The sequence below is a fragment of the Euprymna scolopes genome, chromosome 5, assembly GCF_053919585.1.
Source record: "Euprymna scolopes isolate OS-2025 chromosome 5, ASM5391958v1, whole genome shotgun sequence".
In the NCBI taxonomy this organism is placed as follows: domain Eukaryota; kingdom Metazoa; phylum Mollusca; class Cephalopoda; order Sepiida; family Sepiolidae; genus Euprymna; species Euprymna scolopes.
The window spans coordinates 159,059,562-159,082,042 of NC_136486.1; the positions used below are offsets into that span (position 1 = coordinate 159,059,562).

At 33.7% G+C, this 22,481-nt stretch overlaps 1 protein-coding gene across 1 annotated transcript in view; it reads left to right on the plus strand.

Annotated features, from left to right (window-relative positions):
* LOC145277021 (uncharacterized) overlaps positions 1-22,481 on the plus strand; it is a 134,347-nt gene that overhangs the window by 106,413 nt on the left and 5,453 nt on the right. The window contains exons 13-17 of the mRNA XM_080128625.1: positions 3,325-3,390; positions 5,301-5,423; positions 10,192-10,332; positions 13,533-13,646; positions 15,021-15,134. Coding sequence (XP_079984751.1) covers positions 3,325-3,390; positions 5,301-5,423; positions 10,192-10,332; positions 13,533-13,646; positions 15,021-15,134 — 558 coding nt within the window. The remainder of the gene's footprint in view (positions 1-3,324; positions 3,391-5,300; positions 5,424-10,191; positions 10,333-13,532; positions 13,647-15,020; positions 15,135-22,481) is intronic.

Sequence of the window (22,481 nt, forward strand, 5' to 3'; positions counted from 1 at the left end):
AAGAAAATACATAAAACAATATTAGGGGTTATAAATCTCTTTATGCCTTAGCTCTTCAGACAAAGATTCTCATCAAAGGAAAAGGGGTGTTAGGTAACAACTAAAGGAAAGAATGCGAAGCGATATGTATATTAGGCGTGAAATATTATGATATCCTGCCTAAAGGGTAAATGTAGCGGGAATGAGAGTGATAACTGGGGAATATTGAGATAATGGTAGGATTGTAATTAAGCCAGAATAGGTTTATTACGCATTGGAAATTATTGGCACGGTAGAAAGTTAAGATCCTAATACTATCTCCTATAATATGATGGCATAGCCTCTAATTAATAGTGCGTCGAATGTTGTCTTCTAAGTGGTATATTGTGTCTGTTTTGTCAACGCATGCATAGGATATTTCATATTTCCAAATGAAATCATATACGTTGACAGGTTCATTTCGTGATATCTTTCGTTCACCAAATGATATTCGCTGTACATTGATCGGATCGTATGCTATTTGGCATGTGGCTCTGTCAGGCTGTAACTTGAAACAACATGATTAATTGCAAAACAAAGATAATTAAAAATAAGCCATAGATAATAAGTTTGCCGCCACTCAAAAAACGACCTATATATATATATACACGTGTATGTGTGTGTATCAGTAGTTGTCAACCTGGCTACTATATCAAAAGAGAAGGCATTGAAGAGATTTTTTTAATTGAAAGGAGAGCCAATATTTCTCGCTTCTTAAACTGCAAGGGAATCGGAATTATTGTTTACGGATGAATTTATGTTGTGCAAATTGACATAACTAGTCGACAATGTGATAGACATTTAATATTTTTAGAAACTTGTAGATAAAGGAGTAGCGGGTATGAAATGTTCAATATCTACGCCTTAAATGATTCCTTCTTTCAGAATGTAATTAAAGCACTGGATCACCAAAATCAAACCAATGATATTATTCATGTTTTAAACTGTTGCCTAATTTGCTGATGAAACGCAAATGAAATTAACATCGATAATTTATATGTCTTGAGAGAAGAACATGTGTAAAATCTTACTGTTCAAATAGTTACAATAATTTTCCTAATGAATGTTTAACATCTTTCTGCTTTATAACCATCTTATCACTGGAGCAGAAGAAGAAGAAGTGTTCATCGATTTTAAAAAATTGAAGCTAAATCAGGTTATGCTTATTTGCAATTACATACATTTTAGGCAAAAAATTTCCACAGATTCCCAGTAAGATCAAAAATCGCAACAAGAAATTCATTACCGTTCCTCAAAAACTGACACATGTGAAACTGTATTCTTTTTACTTCTCATCCTTAATAAACAAGTACAGAAATCAGTTAAATGTGAAAGATGACTTAAAGTCTGCTATATCGACAACGGAGCCTAAAATAGCATTTCTAGCTAAAACAATTGCAATACCAGCCATCTGATTAAGGTCAATGAAACTTTGAATATTCGAATAATTTTAAATTAATTTGCAATTAATTATTTTTGTAGTAACTTTGGAATCTTTTATGAATAAATTGAAAATTAATACTGAATTTACGTAATATATGAGTACTTCACGAATAAATCTCTCTCTATATATATATCTATAAAATTGAAATTGTCTGTCTGTGTGTGTACATTTCTATACCAAACTACTCTATCCCTGTTCAGTCTACAGAGTCGAGATTAGACATATTGAAATTTGGAAAAGTCTTTTTTAATCGGGTTTCGGCCAGATATTTGGTTGTCAGGCGGTCAATGTTCAACGATTTGACCTTTGAAAACTCTACCAAACTTCTCCCACAATTTTGGGTCTAAACACTTAAAATTTTAGATGTAGGTTACTTAGACATGGATCAAACATTTTTATTTGATTGGAGCCCAAAACAATAAATGTTAAGAGGTAGAAAATTGAGGTCAAAGGTAAAAAAATTGACCTCCACGGTATCTACCAAATTACTCAGCCAATTTTTTGGTCTAAACATTTGAAATTTTACAAAAGTGTATTCCGACATAGGGAAACTTTTTAATCGGTTTTTGGCCGAAATTTTTGCTGCCAAGGGGTCAAAGTTCAAAAGATTTTACCTTTGCGGTTTCTAGCAAACTAGTAAGCCAATCTTGGGTGTAAACATTTGAAATTTTACATAAAGGGTATTCAAACATGCAGCAAGCTTTTTAATCAGTTTTGGGGCGAAAATTTGATTGCCAAGAGGTCAAAGTTGATAGATTTGACCTTTGAAGACACTACCAAACTCCTCCTACAATTTTGGGTCGGAGCACTTGAAATTTTTGATGTAGGTTACCTGGACATGACTAAAACTTTTTAATATATATATATATATATATATATATATATATATATATATATATGCACATAAAGTTATGAACAGTACATAGGGCCCAGCAAAGCCGACTGAACTGCTAGTAATATATAATTCTATAATCACAATATGTAGCGGTTTGTTGTACAAACGGGAATGTATATAAAAAAATATTCTAAAGATTGAAGTTGCTTCCTGAGTGTTTGCTCTATAATGAGTTCCCATATTTAAAAATTTATTAACCACTGTTCTCTCTCTCTCTTTCTCTCTCTCTCTCTATGTGTATATATATATATATATATATATATATATATATATATATATATATATATATATATATATGCTTATGTTGTTAATTTTTCTATATATTATTCCAACCCAATTATGGTTTCCGTCATATACACCATCGGAAATTAGTTTAGGGGTTTTTTAGTGGGGTTTTTTCTGTTTTTTTTTTCAAATACTCTTGTATATTCAATATGGATTTTTTCACATCAAAGACCGAGGGTATGTAAGGAATCAATATCAGTTTTTTTGTTTTTTTTTTACATTTTGGTATTTGTGTTTAAAACGCATATATTTGGGTAAAAGTTTAATAGTGGTTTGATATCTTTGTCAAAATCAGTCATTTATTTCAACTATATTATTAAAAAGTCGTGATTTCAAAAAAAGAAAAAGTATTTGGGTGCCATCAGTTAGAATTGAAACTGAAGCATTTAAAGCTGGTGACTTTACCATTGAACTAAGATGACAGGCATACGAACTGATTTAAAAATATATAGTAAGCCAAGATGAAGGTACACAATGTGTAACGATTTTTTTTTCAATTTTCACCCATTTTTGACTCTTAAAAAGACTCCAAAAAGCAGAACAAATTCAATCATTTGAGGCCCCTGGCGCTGCTCTGCGACTTTTAGCTTCAAAGGAGATAGTTTGATATATACAAACATATAGCTTTTTATATATTAGATAAAAATCTTAATCACCTTTTAAATTTTTTCTTTATTTTCAGGTTTGCAGAAGTGAATGTTTTTCGTACTGATGAAGCTATCAACGCTATAAAGAAATTTATCCTCACGTAAGTATGCACATATAAGAAAATCTATTATTTTTTCTTGTAAATTTCTACAGAAATTGAATTTTCACATTACTGTTTGTGTATCTTATTATAATTTTTTCTAATGTCTGTCTGTGTGTATGACGCGGTTTATCTCAGCCTGCAGGCAACCCACCCATCGGATGTTTTAGTGATATTTATATGCATGTTTGGTGTATGGAAATTAAAAAAATGCAAAAAAAAAAAACGATTTACTAAACAATGTTTTATTTAATGGATATTTTTCCAGTACAAGGACTCAAGTTTGCCCAGCTGAGCAAACTTTGGTCCTTGTATATAAAATTTATGTTTCGGGTGGTCTTTGTGTTTAATATGTGTTGACACATAAGTAAATAAAGAGTAATTAATTCATAAATACAATAATATATTTTACGATTAAACAATGTTGTTAACAGAATACTCAATTCTTATGTTTTGCTTACATAATTCTTTTTATATTGAATATGATCGTCAATAATAATTTCGTCACGCAAAACCTTATGATAAGAAAATATTTACCTATAGATCCATATTCTTTGGGCCAGGTTCGATCTTATCCGTGTTTCAATTATTTGCCTATTGTTTTTTTTATGTAGAAAAATATATATTTGTCTAGATTTGCACAAAAACTTGTAAACATGAAATGCATCATATATAAAATAAAAAACTGTTTTTTTCTATTAGTTGTTTGTTATTGAAATTTCAATATTTATTTATAATACTTAGCTTACAATGAGCGTTTATTTTTCTTAATTTTAATTTTATTATTTTTTTAATTTTATAAAAATGACCAATAAATTATTTATTGTATTTTTTCGTTTTATTTTTTTTTATTGAATTAGGTTCGTATTTGAAGAAATAATATATTTTTCATTGAAAAAAAATTAGCTTGCGTTTGCGTAAAAGAAATCACGAAAATATCGTTCAACATCTTCAAGCGTTTAACGTAAACTGCCGGAGAATTCCAACATTAGTACGGTCCTTACCCTGCATATGTACGACTTCTTTTAATAAATGATAATATGTGTACTTTTTTTTAAATAAAGATGCTCGAGTAACTATGAGTTATACGCACTTGGTAGTGGAACTGACGTATAACCATCTTCTTTATTTGTCTTTACATTTCTGTTCATTTATTTTGTTTCAAAAAATAAAATATATTGAACAGAAAAGAGTGTGGTTATACGTCAGTCCGACTGTCAAGTGCGCATGACTCGTGCATTACTTGTGTGCTAATGCCAATATTCTCCCGGACTTTATAGTAAGTGAAAGAGTTTATGATTATGAGTAGGGAAGACACTCCACAATACATTTGCACACTTATGTATTATAGAATTTTAATGACCATTGGGGTTAATTTGATCGTAATATTTTGTCTGCTTGCTTTCTTTATCTATCTATACATCTTTACATTTTTGTTGGATTTCATACAAAACTTGTTATCATATAAAAACATTCTCTCGTGTTATTTAACATGTACTCACTAGGAGTAGGTATAAAAGCCATCATCAAAGATTTCTCCAGGGAAACAATTTGTGGTTTTCCCTGGAGTCTAAGTGACAACAAGTTTTCTCAGACTTCCAGTACTTTCCTACTCTTTCGATAATCTTTGCAAAAGAATTTGCGTTATAGCAACAGTTACTTACCATTGATTTCTCGTTGGCGGCGACTATTAATCTCTACTAGAATTTGGTTATCAATAAGCCTCCCAAAGGTTTCAGTCCTCTTTGCACTCAGCCAGAGGAGGTCTGGCTAGTGCTTTCTCTCCTCGGCTTTTCCATCCTTTTTTCTCTTTATTTGGTGTGGTGGCCTTTTTATGGTGACACTCACAACTAAGAAAAAGAGATTTTTTTAATCATATGTCTATTTACTTATTTTATTTTTATTTCCAGAAGTTCCAAATCCTTTCCAGAATCATGTAATGTCCGTGTGGATACGCAGCCAAATGTGTTTAAGTGCTTGGGAAAGAAATATAAGGATAATACAGATGTTTCATCAAAAGATGTTAAAACAGCGTAAGTTTTCATAATAATACGGTTTTTATTATTAAGCAGAATTACATAAACTAGGATTCACTGGAAGTAGATTATGCTCAAACTTATTATGCTCTTATTGTTTTCAATAGAATACGTTTTCAAAAATCCCCTGAAGACCGTATCAGGGAGAAAATGGTCCAGATTAGTACTTTAGTGGCGATATAATTTCGAATGATGAAATAAAAACTCAAATCGTATGGTTTATCTTAAAACTTGTGGAATTAAAGTGTTTAATATATAGAGTGTTTCGCCTACACCATACGTTTATATAATTGAAACCAACAACAATATAAACATTCAGTTTGTTGATCTTTGATATTTAAAAAGGGAGCAAACTGTATAATTATGCATGCGTTGAAACAAAAGACAGATAAGAAGTTATTTTAAGATGTAGATTCAATTTTTCAAACGTTGTCCAGTGAAGACATTAACCAGAATTCGGAGAAGAAACAGAAGTTAAACTGAATCTCAAAATTTTCCTTCCAACTTTTACATAAAACACTCATCTATTATTTTTACATGTTGAAGCATAGAAAACGTTTGGGAATTGTAATTCTAAGCATTAAACAAAAAATCTGATATTATTCTTACATATCTTCGACAAAATGGGTAAGTGGTTAAGAATATGAGCTACAAAAAAAAAACACTGCCTGGGAAAAGTTCGAATACAGTTCGATTCACAATTCTATCTAACTCACATCTGAGCATGCGTCTAGCTTCCTGGAAAGGATGTAAATAAGTTAAAGCGACAGACATGTAAAAAGACACATATGATTGTCTCTGCATTGTATTTTGTTGGCATGTAAGAAAAATAGATAAAAATAATAAACATTTGGAAAAAGGGCAAGAAAAGATGAATAATTGAAAGACTTGTAAACGAAAATAAAAGAAAAGCAGAATATATTTTATTTGCAGCAATTCTACATTTTCGTATTTTTTTACATAAGCATCACCGCTTATCAAGGCCCAAGAACGACTCGAGGATTCTACTTTACTTTTATATTTTTCTCATTTTTTCTTTTGTTTTTTTTTTAAATCGAAACTAACTTTTGTGCCTTCATTTCTTATAAAGAAATTTCATTGCGGCGCACGTTCGTATCATTTGCAACACGGTTTCGACTCATATCTAGCCTCGTCTCCTTCAAATATATTTACTTAACGCATATCAAATCGTATTGATAGTGTATACGTTTGTTCTTATTCCGTACAAAATGGAAGAAAAATGTACTTCGCTTGCGTTCCAACTTTAATGAAATAAAAACAGACATTAAGGACTAAATAGAATAAAGATAAGGAAAACAGCAGCAAACTGTATATTACAAAATGAAATAAATGATTAATTTTCGATTAGATTTCAGCGGATTGAAGTTGTCTTGATTCTTGTTTGTTTTCTAATTTTCTCCAAAACATTTGAAATACTTTTATGTGCCACTTTTATTTACTTGCATCGAGTAAGACAAGTATATATATATATATATATATATATATATATATATATATATATATATATATATATATATATATGCGAGATAAGACAGGGAGTGAATTCAGATGAAAAATCCTGATAGATATTACTTGAAGTAATACTTTCAAGGTGATCCTAGCCAAGAAAGAAAAGCTCAATATTTAAGAATAGAGCAATACAGCCCGGTTGTATAAGTAGTTCCCTTATCTAATATGTGTGCTTGCGTGTATGCGTTATGATATGTATATATGCAATTGAGTACACATGTGCATTAGTATAAGGATGCGTGTATATAAGTCTGTATTTATGTATGCAAGGTATGGATCAGTATTTGTGCGTATGTGTATACTATGCATATGTATATGTGTATGTCTATATATGTATATGTATGTGTGTATGTGGGTATGTGTGTCTGTGGGTATATATGTGCTTATATCTGCACTTATGTTTAGGTTTGACAGATGGATATACAAGTAATTATTATATAAATAGTTAAATTCAACCACGTTTGGACAACCCCATACCCAGCCCCGCATTTAAATCAGTTCTCCCCATTATAAAAATAGCTAATTAACCACAGTATATAAAGCAATCACTCAAACATCAATTCCAACCCAACGAACAACAAAACAAACTCATCCATAGATCGCCTCCAAACAGAAATATATACATTTTAGTAAAATTTAAACAAACTTAATTAAATCATATCACACTACGACAACAAGCGTAATGAACTGATTGTATCTCAACTAATCAAGTCACTTTTAAATATACACTCAAAATTAAAAGAAACCAACCTGAAACTTACTTAAATAAGTAACCCTCCAAGCATTCCACAATTTCAGACCATGACTCGTCTCTACCTCCACCTCACCCGCTCACCCATCCGCACAGCAAAAACAGTACACGCACCCCTTATCACGCACACTCCTATTGAAAATCACAAGAATACCCACTTCCCATATGAACTTAAAATCAAGGGGTAGACCCTTTTAAAGAATACTAAAATAGAATCCGTTTACCCTCTCTACTTCACCCCACTCTCCTCTTTCCCCCATTTAAAATGCTTCCCTCATCCACTATCAACAAGAAAGCGAACTATCTTTCTACTGGGAGTCACACCAGAAGCAAATCGTCCAACGCATCGTTCTGAATATCATCTCCCGGATTATTTTGCTATTTTGCTACCTATATTATTAATTTCGAGTTCCATTGCATACATAACTCGATGCTCCAATTCTATTACTCACATGGATAATTACAATGGAATGGTATATCTACATCGGATACACTTTGTCAGCACCGAGAAAGCTTTTTGACTACATCAACCAACACACACTCAACGCAATAACGAATAAAGCTGCCCCGTATACTTTTCGAAAAATCAATAAGTAGCAATATGCTTTCGCTGTATGGGAATATTACTTTCTCCCCTGAACCTATTTCCTGTCCACCTGGATTTATGACCCAGAAGGACATTGTACTCCTTCCGATAATGGATTGCCCAGGTTGTATCAACTTCTCTTTTCGTATAATTTTTTCCATATAATTATCCACAACCACTCAAAAAACTATTTTCAATAATTGTGCTGACAAGCAAAATAAACAACCATTCACAGCTGAACATCTTTCTAACCGCATTTCATTTCCTCTGATGATATGTGCCATTGTTGAAAATCCATGGATTAAGGAAATTAACATAACCCCTTTTATATATTACTTTTGTCAAACAATAAGTTCTTAAATCGAATATATGTGTCTATATGTTATTTTTTCAGAATTTAAAATTAAACCATCAAACTTATATTTATATGTATATATATATGTATATATATATATATATATATATATATATATCTAATGTTAAAGTCAACGTATGCATCTTTCATAATATATATGTTAAAAGTCCACCTACGCTTCTAGGATAGTGATTTAAAGGTTATGAGTGTTTTTGAAGCATGAAAAACGATGTTACTTTGTGTATTTAATATTTTCATTGTTATTTTTTATATTTCAAGCGGACCTCCGCTCTTGGTCACAAAAAGTATCGATACTTTTTTGTGACCAAGAGCGGAGGTCCGCTTGAAATATAAAAATAACAATAAAAATATAAAATACAAAAAGTAACATCGTTTTTCATACTTCAAAATACCCTCATAACCTTTAAATTATATATATATATATGTGGGGGGGGGTGATTAGTTTGTTTTGGGGGAAAAAGAAATCCAGCAGGGTGCTTAATTAAAAGGAAATACCGAAGATATCCGAAAAATAAGAGCGTATTTATATTTTGTATTTTATGTACAGAAAGTTTTTAGATGAGATAAGTCATTGGTGCCGTCGGTTTCAAGCCCGATAATTAGAACCTTTTTTGATATCCATATCAAGCTCTCTTCAGACAAAATACCAATAATAATATTAGATTAAGAGCCGATGCGTGGAGCACATATTTATCCTCTTATATTCTGAAAATCACTGTCGAGCCTTGCTCTTAGTTTGTCAATTATTTTAAATATTATATAACTATTCCCTTTTTTACACTAGAAACAAGAGATATTACCACGTCGACGGATGGCCTATAAATTGAAATCATACCTACGGGTGACGATGTGGAGCAAAATGTCTGTTCACATACTATTTAGACTTCTGCATGTTAATACTGTCAGGGGAGCAGGGAACAGGGAGGGAACTCAACCATCTAGCAGTCTTAGGGGGAAATCCTTGGCGTAGAAGGCTTATCGACATCTGCGATAAGGGGCAGAATTTTACGGCTTATCGGATTAGTTGGGAGTATGTATATCGATGGCGGGCAAAAATGCTATGATTTGATCGAAATTACGTTTAAAACATGCACAGGAATGCAACATTGCAGTGATGGGACAAGGGTTGAAACACGGATGATAGTGGGGAGCCTAATAGATTGCAAATATTTTTGGACCCTGTCTAAGAATGGAAGACTAGGATTACATGCAGTAGCCTGGATGTGAAAAAAAATATTCCATGCATTGGCGAATTTTGGCTCGTAGATATATAGAATACTTCCAACTGTGAGTAAATTTCTAGCACGGTAGAGGGAGACAGATACTACTTCATTCGCAGCAGCTTTGGCAATATCCTCAATGCAATTTCGAATCATGTTGCCGGTGAATTTTAAGCTGAATAATTTGGACGATAAGTTTTCCGGTGGGCTGTTATTAGTTTTAGGAATCGGTGGTTGAGAAATGTTAAATACATTTAATCTTAAATTGTTTCTCATTTCAATGTTGTTGTTTTTTTTTTCAGGTTCATTGCTATTATGAAATTGGTGAACGTGTCTGCTGAATGTTTTGTAAATGTTACCAAATATCAGAAAATTTGCCTTTACGAAAAAAAGGAAGTAATGAGACAGGATATTCGTGATAAGACAAGAACCAGTGCGAAAGTGTAAGTAAAAACCGTGAATTAAAGATAAAATTGATTATCGTTTTCAAGTGAAACTACTTCGCCGAAAGTGTAATTCAAATGCAGGTTTTCAAATGTTGTGAAGTTTAGTGCAATTGATTTATCGCGTGTCAATTTCCGTTTTTCTTACTCTTATTCAAGCGAGACAAATTCGTTAGCAATGTTGTATGCACCAAAACTGATTTTCAAATGAGTTAACGAATTTAAAAGCAAAAATTAAAATCTGATTCTGAATGTTTTAGATGAAGATTGATATTTTATCTATTTGCAGACTTTTATTCTCATGTTTTATAGTTGTTGTTTTACGACGTTTCAACCAACTATTCCTCTGGCCTTCGTCAGATGATTAATCGCAACGGGATGGAAATTTAGATCTATAAACTGTATCTTCAGTAATTACTGCTACCATAGTTGTTGTCGTCTCACCACGTTTTCGCTAATTGATCCTCTGGCCGGCTTAGGGTAGGATTGAACTCGCAAATGAAAAAATGAAGGACAGAATTGTGCAAATGAAGAAATTCATAACAATAACTCATAGCTTCCAACATGATAGTTCAGACAATGCTCGCCTGACCGTAGAGATTCAACGTCTCTATCCACTGCGCCACAGGCCCCGAAATTTCAATAATTATATAATGAGGATTGATAATTTAAATAATGTCGAACTCTGGAATTTGCACGTGATTTCGAACGGAACACTTCATTTAATTTTATGCGGGGTAACATAGTATCGTTTCATAAGCCGTGATCCCGTAGAGGCCATAAGTAACTCGCAACTATGTTCTGAGTATAACCCACCCCCTGAGTATTGAACCTTCCCCTTCTAGACGAGCATCAATTACAACTGAATTTTACCAAGTATCTTATCTGGTACGTTAGAGGTGTTGGCGAGTTCAAGTGAAAGATTCCCGAGTTCAGCAAGATACACCAAGAAGGCCGGATGTCACATCTGCCGAAACCTTGTGAAAATAATTCTGACAATGTGATAATAGTTCGAATAATCTACCTAATACTAAAATTAAGTTTAAAACTTACTAGTACTCCAAGAGGAACGTTGTGGGGAAAGAAAATATCCGTGTTGATTATAGTTTGAATTAATACTTTCATTTCGTATATGTTAAAATGTAAATCAGTAGTTTTCCATGAACGAATTAAATTCTTACCAAAAACTCATAGTTTCTTACATGATAGTTAATATCACGATTTTATTGATGTCTCCAAAAAAAAGAGTCTCTAACGTTACTTCACTATTGAAAGATAATTCGAATCTGATGAGAGCACACGCTTACATGCAGATTTCAAAAGGAACCTCGAAGATCAATTTCATAAGATAAATATGAGGATAATGAAGCACTTGGTGCCATAGACAATGAATAATGCTACTCACAATCACCGAACGTTTACTCTAACTTCTTCATCGTTGCCTCGTAACAACTCAGCATATTTCAAGCATCAAAGATACAGTTATAGCTTTGTGATAAATGAGAATACAGATAAATCATGGATTTTCATTTTTTCTTATTGAGGTTGATTTTCGGATGCCAGTGCAAAAAGTATTCGTTCTGTTTCTCCTAATCGTGAGTTTTATGTTCACCAACGACTTCTAGATCCCCATGCTTTTCAAACTGGGAAAGAAGATAACGTATGTTCGTCATCTGGTCATCTTATAGAATTAATTAATGACACAGGCTAAATTATAAAGCAATGAATGCGCAAGTTCTGACCGATTGGTTCAAGTTAGAAGGAGAGGTCGGGGTTGACTAAAAACTGCGCCCACATAAACAGAGAGTACATACGTCACTTTGTATTTCTGAATAGTCACCCATTTAGGTATTAGCCAATGTCTAGGAAAACATGTGTCTCAAGGTTATTATGACGTATATAATTTAAAAAGTCAACCTCGGGCAAAGGCAGGCACTTTTATAAGAAAGATAAGACAAGTTTTTGCCACTTCCGTTGCTCAATCTAGTTTCAGTCTCATCACGACCGCTACGCTCCCGTTTGTTCTCTTGCTCACATAAATGACAGTGCAGTGCAGTGCGGTTCGGTTTGATTTGGTTCCTCCCCCAATTGTGGAAATATGTCGGACATGATGAAGATCAATCCGGATGTAACACCCTTTACCAAACCTATCAGATTCTCTGCACAGTCGAACATGGCTAAATATTTCTCAGCCCCAAAAATTTAAACATATATTCGTGCACCGATTTTGATGAAATCTAACACCGTTTTAATTAATCATCTGATTAATTAAATTAATTAATTATAAATAATTAATTAATTTAATTAATTATTAATAATTAATTAATATATAAATAATAATATAATTAATAATTAATTAATTAATTATTGATGGGGTCTCTACGTATATATAAAAGGCGCTTTTTGTTTGCGTATCTGTTTGTATGTTTGTGAGTACGTTCCCTAGAGACTCCAAAATGTTATGTGCGGGAAGTTCTTCCCGGTGCGCCGCGTTAGGTACCCCCATGCCAGAGCAAACAATCAATTGATTCACTTATTTTGATGACAATAAAATTATGGAAGTGTGAAGCCTTCTTTGATTCTCATTCAATTTCGGACAACGTCGGGTCTTCCTGCTAGTCGTTAATAAAATCAGTAATTCTTCTTCTGTAATATATTATCAATATATTTCAGTTTATGTTTGATATGAATGCCGAACATTCTTTGTTTTAACGCCAGTATAGTGCTAAATAGGCATAATGATGTTAAAACATCTCTATTACACGGATCACCGAAGTTAAGCAACATTGAGTCTAGTCAGTCCCAGAAGGGTTATTATATGGAATACGAGTCGTTGTATGCAAAAGGATATCGACATCTCCCAGCAAGAACTGAAAGAAACATAGCATCGTCATCTCTTATGAGCAGAACATACAAGCGACTGGGGATCGATATTTCACAATAGATTCACCTCTAATATACGTCCAAAGGCTATTCAAGTATAATGGTCAAATTGTGAAAATGATATTCCTATGAACATTCATATTTCGAGGGCAACCAGTTCCACCTGCCTAGATAGATTGTCTCTTTGGTCGGATCGGAAAATAAGGTGAAAATTACATAACAAAAATTTGTGTTCTGTTTATTTTCATTTTTCTTCATTCAAAAGAATTTTCTATCATTCAAAAGCATTGTCTGGTTTCTTTTATTATTTTATTTAGTGCATTTCACATGCTTGACGCGTGCAAGGCTACACCGAAAATGAAAACATGTGTGAAATCTAAGGCGGACGAACTGATGACGTTGGGAAAAACAATGCTGACTGATCCTTCAATGTAAGTAACTTTTTTAATTCTAAACATCACAATATCATTGAATAGCATTATCATTTCGTATGAATTCGATAATTCAATTGTTGGTATTGGTTTACGCGATATTTTTCTAATAAAATTTATTTCTAGAAATATATCAGAAAAAACTACGTGAGAGTGGCTAAGATTCTGAGTGAAATTAGTTTTGTGGGACGAACTAGATTGGAACTTGAAACAATTAGGCAGTCAGTCCATGTCGTTACCACTACACATCTTCTACTATGCTAAATCAAATTAACACATTGACACATTAGAATGAGCTTTTACATAGGTATGCCTTCAAATGGATAAACGCGTGTCAAGTATGCAGTGTGTGTATACATAATTCTAAATAAGGTCTAAGAAATTGTAAATACAAAATAACCATGTGTTTATTATCTTTTTAAAATGCCTTATTTGTGATGCAAAACAATGCTTTAAAAACAATCTAACCATTTCGACGTTACAGATTTTACAGCCGACTCCACACACACACACATATATATATGTGTGTGTGTGTGTGTGTGTGTGTGTGTGTGTGTGTGTATAAATATATTAAACAATTATATGAGAGAATATTGAAAACTATATAACTTTTAAATACAATTCTATTAGTTGTAAAACGTATTCTGACTGTGAAAATTAAAAAAAATATATTATATATATATATATATATATATATATATATTACAATAGAAAGATACGAGCATGAAAAGTAATATAGTTAAGTTTAAACATGGAAAACGAAAAGACTAGTTGTTAAGACTGGAAAGATATTCTCGTAAATAAAATAATAAATTTATAACTTAAAATATTGCATCATTAAGAATTGATTATATAATGTTATAAATTGAATTTTTAGAAAAATTCTTAATAGAAACCTTAGAGGCTCTCGTTTTGGGAGAACTGAGGAGATGAAAAAGTGTATGATGAGGGTCATTGATATGCTCACACAAGAGGATATCTATGGGTCCTTCCAGAAGTTGTTAGAACAGTACAACAAGTGCAGTGCAGCCTTAATAGATTACTTCAAAGAGGACTAGAGTTTCATGTATGTACTATCAATAAAAATGTCCATACGAAAAATTCTCAAAACTTATTGAAATCGCCTGGTATGGTCTCACTTCATTACAATTGCTTTCTATTCGTACACTTTCGTGGCGTCATTCATTAAAACTTAAAACGAAGAGTCATCATTGTAGTATTTTGTGTTTCTATACCAAAGTAAATAAGAATTTGATTTATAACTCATTCTTTCATCTAAAAATCTAACAAACTTGATTTGCTATAATAAAAATAATGTTCATATTATTATCATATGTGTTATTATATTTATTCTATTTGATTACTTTTTTGTAGCGCGGGAAAATTGTATGATTTGACAAACAGTTTGAAAACATGTCTGGATGAAGACGCCAATGTTAAACAATGCGTACTTGACAAAAATCCTACAGCAGTACCTTTCAACAAATGGTATGTAGCGTTTTCTATTGCATTTTTTTGTTTCTTTCTTTTGAATACGCCATCTTGCAATTGCATTGAAAATGAACTGGAAAAATTAAACGTGCTACAGAGTCCGATTAATGGAAGGTCGCGTTGCACTGCAAAGTCTAGTGTAAAGATTTGGAATATTGTGTTACGTTTTCAAAAAGTAACATTAAATGAACCATATAAACTAAGCAGTGCGCACATGGCCAGCTGATACATTTTACTTTATTTTATTATCCACGGGGTTTTCACACAGGTCATAAAAGATAACAAAATATCAGGACCTAAAAAATGATCTAAAAACGACATTTTTTTTTTAAATTACATTTTCACCCCAAACAAGGCACATTGCCACTTTGGTGTAGGGGGTTACTATCAGGGGAAACATCTACTGGGGAACTATGTAGGGATTAGGGCAGCGAGATGTTGGTTCACGTTGCACTTGAACTTATGCATGTCAGTACAGTTGGGGAAGCAGTGACCTGGAATGGAATTCCAAAGTCTAGCAGTTCTGGGGAAGAAACTTCTAGAGTAGAAAGATCTTTTACATCTAGGGATCTCTACAGTGTGGGCGTAGGATTTTGCAGCGTGTCGGGTCTGTCGAGGGTGTTTACGTTGTGGGGGCACAAGTGCTTACAGTTCATCAGAGCATTCACCATTATAATACTAGTAGAACAGGCAGAGGGATGCAACGTTTCGGCGATGGGACAGAGGCTGAAGCTTAGATGCCAGTTTAGGGCCTATCAGATTTGCGACTCTCTTTTGAACCCTGTCAAGGAGCGAGAGACTAGTAGCCGATGCACCAGCCCAAATATGACAGCAATACTCCATACATGAGCGAATAGTGGACTTATAGAGATACAGGATACTTTCGGGTGTTAGAAGTTTTCTAGCACGGTAGAGAGAGCCCACCATCCTCGCAGCGGCCCTGGCAATGCTCTCGATGTAATTGTTCCAACTCATGTTTCCTGTAAACGTTAGGCCAAGGAGCTTGAGAGACGTACTCTCAGATAAAGAGTCGTTGGCCATTGCTATAGGTGGTAGAGAAGGTTTCTTGTAATTATTGGATGAAACCAGTTTTGTCTTGGCGGCATTGAACGTGACTATCCATTTTTGTCCCCATTCCACTACTGATTGGAGGTCATCCTCTAGTGTTTCTGCCATTACTTTAGATATATGTTCATTTGTCTTCCTGTCATGCCTGCTATAGAGTGTGGTGTCATCAGCATATATACCCATCTCAGAGGCAATTTTGTTGGGGAGGTCATTTATGAATATAAGGAACAGTAGAGGTCCAAGGATAGATTCCTGGGGCACTCCATGGTCTCTGAAAGAAATAAACATTATACCGGTTGTGATAGGAGCAACTGGTTTAATAAAAAAGAACCTTCAGAAATACTTAGAAGCAATCCCTGGAAGACCAAGCTGTAACGAGATACAAATAGCAGCCATAAAGGGAACATCATCTATTCTTAAAAGAGCCCTCGGATATAAATTTAAATCATAACGGAATCAAGTGTTAGCTCCAGGAGGGAGTCCCTTGATATCTTAAAACTTACTGAAGTTGAATAAAAAAAAGTCATTAAAGATTATTTCTTTGAGGTCAACAAGTCTCTCGAGATTTCCACCTCTCCGCACTTCTTTCGATAACTTTTTCAAACTTATTTGCGTTATCGCAACTATCGTTTGTCATTACTTTCTCATTTGTAGCGTTTATTCGTTTTCACTGGAATTTTGATGGCAATTAGCCTCTCTAAAGTCTCAGTTCTTTATGCACTTATCCAGTGGAGGTCTGCTTGGTGTTTTCCCTCCACAGTATTTCTATTATTATTATTATTATTATTATTATTATTATTATTATTGGCGGCTCACATGGGGCTTTCACACAAACGATCTGATTGGAGACCTGTGGTGTTCTCTGGAAGCTGAGTGACAACAAGTCTCCCCAGACGTCCAGCTCTCTCCACCTCCTTCGATGACATTTGCAAATAAATTTGCATCATCGCAACAGCTTCTTACCATTGATTTCTCGCTGTCAGTGGCCATTCGTTTATACTGGAATTTGAGTGGCACTAAGCCTTCCCAAGATCCTAGTTCTCTTCGCGCTTGTCCAGCGGAGGTCTGGCGATTGCTCCCTCCTCAGTCTTTCCATCTCGGCTCTTTGGTATCACTTTTCTATTGGGGGGAACGGTGATGAAACAATGGAGGGGATGCATGATGGGGGTGTAGAATTTGTAGATCTGCAGCTTCGGTGTTCTTCATTCCCTATAACGCTTCTTCGTTATATTGTCTTGTGTTATTCTTCGCATTCAAGCGTTTTCCTTAATATTTCAGCCGTTTTCATTACCGTTAGGCGTTGTATTTTCGCAGCTACTCCTCTGATTCCAATTTCTGACATTCTTTTTTCCAAGTTTTTCGGAATTGTTCCTAGTGCTCCTAATATTATCGGTACTATTTTGATTTTCTTCGTCATCCAAATCCCTTTTAACTCTCTGACTAGTTCTGTGTATTTGCTTCGTTTCTCCTTTTCTTTCATACTCACCCTGTGGTTAGCTGGGACAGCAAAGTCTACGATTTGACAGGATTTCTCTTTCTTGTTAATTATTACGAAATCTTGTCTTCTTGCTTGGATGGGGTTGTCTGTCTGTATGTCCATGCCCCATAGGATTTTGTGGTTCTCGTTTTCGAGTGCTGTTGTGGGTTTATGCTTGTACCATTTATCTGTACGCTTAAAATGCAGCCGTTTGCACAATTCCCAGTGCACCGCCTTCCCCACTTGGTCATGCCTGTTTTTGTATTCCTTTTGGGCCAGTTTGCTGCATTCACTTACTATATGGTTTATCGTTTCGTCTCTTTGTCCACAGAGTCTGCATTTGCTGTTTGCTTGTGTTTTATCGATCCTTGCTTTGATATGGTTGGTTCTTATTGAGTTATCTTGTGCTGCAGTTATTAGAGATTCAGTTTCTCGGTTTATATATCCTTTTCGCATCAATGTTCAGGTGTTTTCATTATTCTCATCTTTTTTCATTCTTATAAATCATCTGTGGAGTTGTTTCTCTTCCCATTTCTCCTTTATCGTTTTGTCATTTGTCTCTCTGTTTTCTGTTTTGTTGGATGCGAAATACTGATTGTTGGATAGTGGCGGAATTACCGATTGCCTTTTATTCACTACAGTATAATAAATTTTCGAGAAATCACTAGTCCCTATCTTTTGCGATTCTATGCGATTCCTTATCATTTCAGCATGAATTCTTTTAGAGTTCGCTATTTCTCTCTTACATTGATTACTAGCATCTATCAGTTTTTGCTTATTTATATTTGATTTATGACATACGAACCGGTGCAATGTATGCTGTCTTTGTGCAATGGCAGCTGCACAATCCGGGGTGAGTGGAGCTTGCTATAATACTTCCGTGTGAAAATATGTGATTGAATGCTCACTTTGAGCCATTCATTTGTCTCAATGGCACACTGTTGAGTAGGAAGAGAGGAAATATATGTCCATTATACAGTTTATAAGATTCACACATATATACAAGATCTTAACATGTATATTATATAAATAATTAATTTATATATATATATACATACACACACACACACACACACACATATATATATATATATATATATATATATATATATATAATAGCAGAGTGACCCAACCTTGCACGGAATTGAATGCTCATCAAATATTTCATGCTTCAATATTTTTATTCTCATCAAAATCGGTGAAATTGCTTATTTTTAATCAAATCGATTGATTGCCTGCTCTAGTTGAGGACCCGTCGTGGTAAACTGAAAGGAAGCTTGTATTCTTCTCACAATTAATTTCCAATACATTTAGTTCACAATACATCTATATATTTTTATAAAGTAATAGGGTTCGTGTGTTTCTGTCTGTGTGTACATCTCTCCATCATCAACGAAATATAAAGGAGGTAAGAGGGTAGATCTCTCCTGGTAGAGAAACATTAGAACCCATTTTAGGATGTTTCTGTTATAGGAGACATAAGAATCTATGCCTAATTTCTTTATATACGATTCTACAAACCACCCCCATATCGAATGACTTATGCTCATTTGCATATCACATTATATTAAATCTCTTTAACTAATTACCTCGACCTTATTACATATTGGAAATATTCTAATCATTTCAACTGTACTATTTACAAAATCTATTTAACATTTAATTATTTAATATATTTTCATTTAATTTTATATTCGATTTATTTCACTTTACGTATATTATCAAAACAATTCATTGGCGAGGAAAGCTTTATGTTTTGGGATCGTATTGAAAATGTAATGGAAATTTCAATTTCGTTCCGTTTTAATCTTTTATATTTTACTTGCCAATATAATTGAAAGAATACAATTCAACTATCGTAATTTTATATAAATAAACAAAAACAAATATTTTAAAATAAAACTTTATTAAAAAAGAAATAATTTTATTTTTAAATGAAAAAAATCAATTTAGTAAAATAATTGTATTAAACACCCCCAGCCTTGTCAGCAAACCTATAAACCTATAAAAGTTAACATTTCGAATGTAAACAGTGATTTTTCGATTTTGTTAGCGCTTGCCGCAATTAAAGACAATTAAAACGGAACTAACTTTATTTCCATTCTATTTTTTAAACAACCCCCAAAACATAACGCTCTCTTCCAGTTATAGCCAATGTTTTTTTAATTAAATAAAACAGGTCAAAATAAACAGATAAGCGCATTTTCTTTTACATTTTTCTTACAACCATTGTCATTTAACCAACTGCAGGATACCGTTACTTTTGTGGGGTTGTTTTGAAAATGACACGGAGATTATAATTTCGTTCCAATTTAATCTTTCTGGTCGAGCCTATTTCGAAAGCCTGCCTTATCATAGATTTGAACTACAAATAATTTATTACATTTTGATTATTACTATCTTAAGACTTAAAGCTTATATTTATTTCATTTTTCTATTTATATATTGAATTAGTTATTTCCAGTCTTATTTAAACTTAGTGCTTTCTTTAAACCGGATGAACCTTTTATAAAAAATATGAGTTTAACGTAAAGAACACGAACAAGGTTTTATTCAACTGAATTTCTTCCAGTTTACTAACAAAATATATAAATTTAAAAGAGATATAAATAATAAAATAAAAAGGTTATGTAATTTAAAAGAAATACACGTACTCACAAAAGCAGAACTTTTTTTACACATTTTTTTCTTTAAAACCATAACAATGAGACTAACAATTACCTAGATCTTAGTAATTATTTGTTTTAATAGAACTGTTTTAATTGTACTGTTTACTTAGTTAACTTAAGTTGGTATTACATTTATTTTACATTTACTTTTTTTTTTAATTATTACTTTTAGACTGTGACGTTTACACCCGGAAGTAATGAGTCACACGTAGGTCGCTTTTATTCATTCCTTTTGGTCAAGATCAAAGTGTAGTATCTGTTCTTCAGATGCTGCACTTCATTTTCTTGTTCTCTTTCGGTGGAGGAGAAATCCTTCACGACTGAGACAATTTTTATTTTTGTACCTTTTCTCCACGTTAAAAAACGACCCTGGTGTCTAACTCTGTCCCGTGGGGAGGCATAGTAAATAGGTACAATATAATTGTTTATAATTGTACTATTCAGAAATATTATTTATAGTTCGTCCATTTCAGTTAGTATACATTTCCTTTACGCTTAATTAATTTACAATCATTAATATCGTTAAACAATTCCGTTTAAAACCGAAATTATGCCACCCAAACGAAGTAGAAACGAAAGTGAGGAAGAAAGAATGGAAAGATTGGAAGCTAATAGACTAAGAGTTGCTGCAATTCGCTCCAATGAAAACAATTCAGATAGAGAAAGACGTCTAGAACTTAACAGGATACGTCAAAGAGAAAGGAGAGCAAGACTGTCAGATTTGGAAAGAGAAACCCAACGTGAAGCTGACAGAACTAGACATGCTGTAAGGCGGTTAAATTCATCACAAGATGAAATTCAAGAAAGGCAAAGATATGCACTGGAAAGAGAAGCAATATTACGATCGAATGAATTATATGAGGTAAGTAGACGTACACAAGGTCAGTTGAGAGTGGCTCAACGACATCAGAATGAATCGGAAACCCAACGAAGCTTTCGCCTATACCAAGGGCAACAACGAGAGGCTGCATGGAGAGAGAGTATGACTTTGCCCCAGCAATTGACAGAAAATGAGGCAGCTAGACAACGAATGAATGCTTTGAGACACCATGAAATAGAACACTGCAATAGAAAAGGATTGCTCTACAACAAAAATGACTCTCTCACTACAGCTGATATAGGAAAAATGGACAAAGTATGTCAACATTGCTCAGCTGTAAAATTTAAAGGAGAAACCCCTGGTTGTTGTTGTTCTTCTGGCAAAGTTGTGCTTGATAGCTTTCCACCACTGCCTCAGTTGCTTCAAGATTTGCTCTCCGGCAATGGTCCCATCTCTAAAGATTTTCTGCAAAATCTACGCAGTTATAACAATTGTTTTGCAATGACATCATTTGGTCACAAAATTGCGGCAGTACATGGGTGGAATCCTTCTTTTAGAATTCGAGGCCAGGTTTGCCACCAGATTGGGAGTCTTTTACCACCTGAAGATGAAACAGCAAAGTTTATTCAAGTCTACTTCTTGGATAGTCTGGAAGAGGAACTACATAATCGGGGACGTGACAGTAGACTCAATAGAGACATTCTCCAAAGTCTGACTGAATTTTTACATGAGAACAACAGCTTCATTTGTCAGCTGAAAACAACAAAGGAGAGGATTGAAGAAGAACACTTGGTAGAACATAAAGTTGTCATAAGGGAAGACCGAAGGCCGCAAGAAGAGCATCCACGGCGATTCAATGCTCCAACAACAACGTATGAGATTGGAATATTAATGGAGAATGAACCAACAGCTAACCGGGATATTGTCTTGCGTTTTAGAAATGATACATTAAAATGGATCTCCGAACTACATCCCCTCTACGATACTTTAATGTACCCGTTAATGTACCCCTATGGTTCTCCATCTTACAACATCTACATGAAGGCATCCAATGGGCGAAAAGTTACCCAACAGCAATTTTATTCGTACCATTTAATGACTCGGCCTGGAAACTATTTTCTCTGGTACCGAAGGCTATTTCAACAATGGCTGGTGGATGTGTACTGCAAGATTGAAACAGAACGTTTACAGTTCCTGAGGCGTGAGCAACAGACCCTGAGAGCTGACAATTATAGCAACTTGAGAGATTCAATTCTTAGGGAGGATGGGAATCCAGAACAGTTTGGTCAACGAGTTGTACTTCCGGCAAC